The sequence below is a fragment of the Quercus suber genome, unplaced genomic scaffold (assembly GCF_002906115.3).
Source record: "Quercus suber isolate HL8 unplaced genomic scaffold, Cork oak 2.0 scaffold_205, whole genome shotgun sequence".
Classification (NCBI taxonomy): domain Eukaryota; kingdom Viridiplantae; phylum Streptophyta; class Magnoliopsida; order Fagales; family Fagaceae; genus Quercus; species Quercus suber.
In genome coordinates this window covers 888,170-894,831 of record NW_027069663.1, presented here as the reverse complement: position 1 = coordinate 894,831, position 6,662 = coordinate 888,170, and the positions used below count along the sequence as shown (strand labels likewise).

Sequence of the window (6,662 nt, the reverse complement as noted above, 5' to 3'; positions counted from 1 at the left end):
TTTATGTATTGGCACAAGAGACTCAATTATATAATAAGTTCACATTCACTAACCCTAGTTATTGTAATCTGTATATATACCCTACTAGAGTTCATTGTACAACATAGAGTGCTAATATCAAATATGTAACTGTTAAAGGGCTTTACCCATGAACATAGACCATCAAGCCAAATCACATAACCTTTTGTGTTCTCTCTTTCTTTCTCTCATTGCTTTTGCTTACTACAATTCTCTCTATATTTTCCTGTTTGTCCTTTAATTTTAACAACAAGAAATTTCCCCTCTTCCACTATAGTCACCATGAAACTATGCATTCTTATATTATACTAGAAGAAGTTTGCTACTAAAAATTCGATAATCACAAAATGGTACTATAGCCAGAATTGTAGAGAATCAATCTGATGATACATATAGATTCACATGTTCACCTACTCCATCTACAACTACTTAGTTCACTATGTTCAAGGGGAAGTTGGTTCAAAAAATAATTTTGGGTATTCCACTACGAAGTAGGTTCATAAATCCAATCAGACAGTTGAATGATCGAGAATTTTGAGATATACAAAAATAATTGAACGAAACTGTTGGACTGAGAAATGAATTTTCCCCAAAAGGTCATGGGAGCAGTAGATAAGGCTTCATAGTATACATATTTAACATTAGGGAACGAGAAACTGTTATAAATCAACAAGATAACTGACATGAGAAATCCTGCGGCTGTTATGATATTTGGACCAATGGCTACGAATACTTGCACTTATCTATGATTTGTAACAACTTAAGTGCGGAATGATGGCTGCTTATGGTTTCACATTCAACATAAATAATGAAAAACAGAAATCGTTGCTTACTACAAGAGAATCGTCTATTAGCCTGAATTCAAACACATTATTACCGGATAAATTAAGCATCCACTAGAAGCCAACAGCCGCAGAGTATTGATTTTCGGAAGCACTACTGAACCAAATCAAATTGTAAACTTTATCTAGAGTCTTTATAATTGAAGAAATTTTGTTTCTCCTATCCTCAACAGAGAATATTTCCCCATTAGAGCTTACATTAACATGACTATTCAATAGGATCACAAACCACCCACTTCCTGGCCTATGCATTGGTACAATGGCAAAGAATTGTACATGATTATGTTCACACTCAACCTTGTTTAACCCCCCACCCCCCAAAAAAAAAAAAGAATGAACTAGTCAATTACCTGCTAAAAGTTTCAGATTTTGGGTAATGATGAAATATAGTGGCAGTTTGGATAGCTAGGTTAGTCACAGCACGTTTTCACTTCTGCGTTTTCTCCTTTTTTTTTTTGTTTTTTTTGGGCCGCACTTGTTGACTTTGGTGGCAAAAATTTACTGTGCGTGTATTGTGCGTGCACTATTTAATATTAAAAGTGGGTCCCACAACACTATTCACATATTTAAAAATTATTTTGCTACAATGTTTTCAGCAACAATCAGTTTTTATCAACTTTCAACAACAATAAGTACTATCCAAATGGACTCATATTATCATAGCTAGGCCTTTCAATGAGTTGGATGTTTAGCAAAGATTCATCAACCCTTCATGTCAATGGATCCGTACCTTTTTCGAACTGTGTAGTTGCCATTGTTTAATTAGGAAATCATAGTCAAGAATTATTTATAAAAAAAAAAAAAATAAAAAAAAAAAAGTCAAGTCAAACGCACCACAGCCCCAAACTCAAAGGAGGCCCGACCACTTCCCTTTGTCACAAAATAGTATTAATTTTTAGCCGAATATGTCAAATCAAAGCAATGATGGTGACCCCCCAAAATGCTTTGCCTTAACCGCACTCCGTTTAGAATAGAATTGAAAATAGAAAATGTTGCAGAAAGTTGCTTTGCGGTTAGCTCCTAATACCGGGGAAGCTTTTTTCTCACTGAAGTACTAGACATTTAAAATACAGGAATAATCATTTTATGTTTTATAATACTACAATAGACTCAAAAGGAAAAAAGGAAAATTGATTCTCTGTTGGGCTAGGCTGTAGTGCACGAGATTGAGCATTAAAGTTTGTGGATCCTTAGTGGTTACTAGTTATTTTTATAAAATCCAACGAAGAACGTGCAATGATCGCTGTGCGGTAGTGACAATGGCGGAAAGAGAAAGAATCTTCGTGGTATCTTTGAATCTTAACGGCCCAACAGATCTTCTATAATCATTCACTGCGACTAGGTTTGTTGCACCTATACTATTTTTTGTGTCTACGAATGCCATAGCTAGCCAAAGCTATACGTCTTCTTTCCATAACAGTTCGATGTATCTCATTGAAAAATTAAGACAGTTTTCAAGTCACACAAGGAATTGACGATGTAAGAAGTCAGATGGCTTACGAACTATTAGCTCATGGAAGTGATTATGTCATATCGAGTGTCACTGGATCCTGGTTGAGAGAGTTAGATGCATGTATGAAACCTTAAATTTGCTTCATGCAATAGAAATTAAGGTTTTGCAAGGTGTGAAGGATAGCATGTTTGGTAGTTATTATTGTGACTTGTTAAAGGGGAGAGAGAGAGAGTTCTCTGGTAGAGACTAGGTAGCTTCACTTGATTTCATATAAACTAGCCAGAGACCTAGGCAAAATTTACTTTTAAAATATCAGCATTCCATAATTTGAATTAGAAGATTTAACAAATACAGGTGTACACTAATTCAAATCAATTTGTAAGAAAAAAAGATTCTTCTTATGCATTTGTTTTGAAGTTTTTAAATTTATAAGCTTGTAACTATATATATATACACACACACCATTGTTGAAATTGTACTCTAAATTAGACTAACAAATAAGAAAGGGCAAACAAGTAGTGGTCTTTACATGACATATATATCTAAAGTTTAACCAAAGAAATCAGTTTATGAATGAAGAGTAACCATTATCATTTTAGACTACGGCCAGTCTACAGTAAGTTCAGGGCTTTCCTAATTAACTATAAAGGTCAAAATTTTAACAAATGGAATCTTTGGGTTTCTCTTGGGACAATATTTTGGATATTCTTTATGAAAAATGATTCTTAATTTATAATATATATATATATATATACACACATATATATAGACACACACAATTGTTGAAACTGTACTCTAAATTAGACTAACAAATAAGAAAGGGCAAACAAGTAGTGGTCTTTACATGACATATATATCTAAAGTCTAACCAAAGAAATCAGTATATGAATTAAGAGTAACCATTATCAATTTAGACTACGGCCAGTCTACAGTAAGTTCAAGGCTTTCCTTACTATAAAGGTTAAAATTTAACAAATGGAATCTTTGGGTTTCTTCTGGGACAATATTTTGGATATTCTTTATGAAAAATGATTCTTAATTTATAATTAAGAACAAATATTATAAATCTAAAAAAATGTGTCGTGTCATTATAACGTCATATACCATCTTAGATTTAATAAATAAAATTCTAGCCGCAAAATTGACTTTTTTCATTTTACTTAAAATTTCACGGTTAAAATGTTAGAGAGGATCTTATTCTTCCAAGATGATATAAATGTGATTTTTAAGGTGGAAACTGTTAGGTAAATGTGTAAGTTCTGTGATAGATCATGGCGGCTGTCAAAGAGTAATTCCAGAAAGCATGGTAGGTGCTTCTCCACTACCACGTACATCGTTGCTTCAGGAAGAGTGATTCCACAAGGAATTACGCACGCAGTACGCTTGGTGATTCTCCCTAACTAAATGGGGTCACGTAGAACATAGTTTTGCTTAGGGAAAATTTATCAACTTAAAAAGTCATATGAACGTGGGTCGGTGAGTTCAGAGTCAATTATCTATGATTTGTCACGTAGAACCTAGTTTTGCTTAGGGAAAATTTATCAACTTAAAAAGTCATATGAATGTGGGTCGGTGAGTTCATAGTCAATTTTTTTTTCCCTTTAGTTGCTGAGCTTGGGTAAACCGGATTGGATGTGAGTTAGTCACTAGTAATTTTTAAGGAATTAATTTTCCACCACTAGTTTCATTTGCCACGTTTTTTTAATGATGCGCTATTGTCTTCACATTCACATCAATAACGTTAAAAACCCGCTCGTTCTAAGATGAATGAAAATTCGAAGCTATATATAATAGTTTGATTCCATAAATAGAGGGAAAAGGTTTTTTTTTTCTTTGCCACTAGTGCGGAAATTTTTAACCCTACATCTTGCATTTACGACTTACATAAACTACTAGGAAACAAGGCCATTAATACATGTAAATACAGACAATAAACACAATTACTCCACGAGGAATCTGAACATATATATATATATATATATGCATGGCCATGTAGGAAGGCTAGGAAATTGATAGCCCTAGTTTTGAATGGAATGCCCAACACCAGGGCTGTGGCCGGGAGTGGTGGGTCTGAAGTCATCGACGCCACGGTTTGGAGGAGGAGGTGGCTGAGATACGTTGACAGTTGGTAGTGTCGGAGGAGACACGCTAGTAATCTCTTCGTTTGATTTGTCATCTCCATGCAACCGATCGTCGTGTTTGATAGTTTCATAGATTTTAGTTTGAGTTTGGATGGTTTTGGATTCGATACTCTTCTTCCCTTCACGCAAATGCCTTCCCTCAACGTACTGAATTTGTTGGGAGAGAATGAAAACCAGGAAAAGAAAAGCTGAAATTAACTTGCGTAGGGCCATTTTGGTTGAGACTTGAGAGAGATTGAAGGAGTAGGAGAGGGAGTTTTAATACAATCAGCTAAGCAAGCAAGCAAGCAAAGAAGTTTCCTTGAGTTTAAAGCTGCAAGCCAAGTAACTTGCTTAGTGTTTTAGAATCAGCTAAGTAAGCAAGCAAATTTCTTAGAGCTTGAGTCAACTAAGCATGTGTTGCATAAACCCCTCCATCTGTGGGTGTATTTATAGAGGAATGAGAGTCCTTGTTGGCAATCCCACATCAGTGGGAGACTTTTTTTAGTTATAATAAATGAAAATTTTAGTTCTTGCTGTCCTATTGCTAGATTGAATATGCATAGCTCAGGTTAGGATACCCTGTCAAAAGTTTGCACGGTCCCATGCAAACCGTTCATTTGCATAGCATACTCATCTTAACAATTCCAAGTGTAGTACGGAGCATTCTTTTTTTTTTTCTTTTTCTTTTTTTCTTTTTTTTTGAAACTTAGTACAGAGCATTCAGGAAAAAAAAAAGAAAGGAAAGTGTAATACAGAGCAGCACTAAACCCAAGGAGAATTCTCATGGACACCAATATTATATGGTTTCACCACTCTGTAAATAAAGTAATGATTATTAAAGCAGTTTGAGCCAGTGTTTTTATCGTCAAGTGACGCCTTTTTTTTTTTTTTTTTTTAAATTTTCTTTTATATATATATATATATATATATTTTTTTTAAATAATAAGATCAAAGTTATGCATGGTAATATTATTTTGATTTATTTTCTACATTTTTATACCATCATTTTTCACATAGAATACCTTAATTTATGCTATAGGACATTCATTAAGAAAACAAATGTAAAACCACTAAAAATTATATTGAGGGCAAGTTGGGTGTTAGTGTTAGTCCCCACTATTCTGTTTTTCAACCAAAAAGAAATGTTCATGTTTCATGCAAAACGTTAAGATTTTTAGTGAGAATCAGCTTTCCAGCCACATTCCTCCGAACTCTGATGAATCCCATTATTTTTGTACTCTGCAGTCTTTTAACTCCCAATCTAGCTGCTGGAAGTACACTATAAAAATATTTTTATTTGGCTCTTCGACCGTCTGACTTTACAGTCGGCACATGGGCTAATAAAACTAAACCTTCAAAAAGTGAAAGTTTCACTTTCGACCTTTAGAATATTTGCCCAAGATTATTGAATTCGTCCAAAACGGTTTCATGTAATACTTTTTCTTTGTTTTTGTCACGCCCCAAATCCCAGTTTCTTTGGAAGGTCTTTTTTCTCATGCTCTGGACTCTTTTGGATTTGGGGCGCGATATAGTTTAAAATGAGCTCGATTTCTATGAACTATCCCGCTTCTTATTTGCCGAAAGAGCCGACCTCCACTAGAGGGAAGCATGTGCAGACACAAAGTGCAGAACTCACACTAGTGGACCCAACTGATACATGACAGTCCAAACTCTAAGAAGCTTAGTAAAATAAACTGTTATAGCTAGGTGGCTTGAAAACTAGCCCAGTGCCGTGAATCTTTCCCCACTAGCCGACTTTGTTAGTTTATTGATAAATAAACGTTCTTAGCTTTTGTTCTCTCTTCAAGTTGTAGCATTTGTTAATTAATTGAGGTTTTGGGTGTATTTAGAGTTTTACCATAAAATTATCATTGTAAAAGCTATGCTCTGAATGAATAAAATTTAAAATTGCCAAACCAGTCGACTTTCTTAAAAGAGGAAGAAAAAGTTAAATCTCAACCGTACCCTTATTAGAGCAGAGAAACCAGAATGCTTTTCATAGTGGCTTGACCGAATAAAATTCCAAACTTTAATTTAAATTGTTCTAACCAGCCAACTATATAACGCCCGGTGGTTGTGAGAAAGGAAATGGAGTGCAGATTCGAGAGAATCCCAACCCCTTCGGCTTATATATATATATATATATATGTTCAATTTTTTAAGGGATTTTTTTTATTAATTATTTTCTATGATTGTCCTTTTCTTTTTTATCCTCAATTGTCCATT

General features: G+C 34.3%; 1 protein-coding gene across 1 annotated transcript; it reads right to left on the bottom strand.

Moving 5' to 3' along the window:
• Window positions 1-4,331: 4,331 nt before the first annotated feature.
• Window positions 4,332-4,667, bottom strand: LOC136070038 (precursor of CEP3-like). The gene has a single exon (XM_065779319.1). It carries the CDS (start codon window positions 4,665-4,667, stop codon window positions 4,332-4,334), a length of 336 nt encoding a protein of 111 aa, XP_065635391.1.
• Window positions 4,668-6,662: the final 1,995 nt, after the last annotated feature.

Excerpts from the sequence above, each read along its gene's own strand:
- LOC136070038 (XM_065779319.1), bottom strand. The coding sequence starts at position 4,667 with ATGGCCCTACGCAAGTTAATTTCAGCTTTTCTTTTCCTGGTTTTCATT.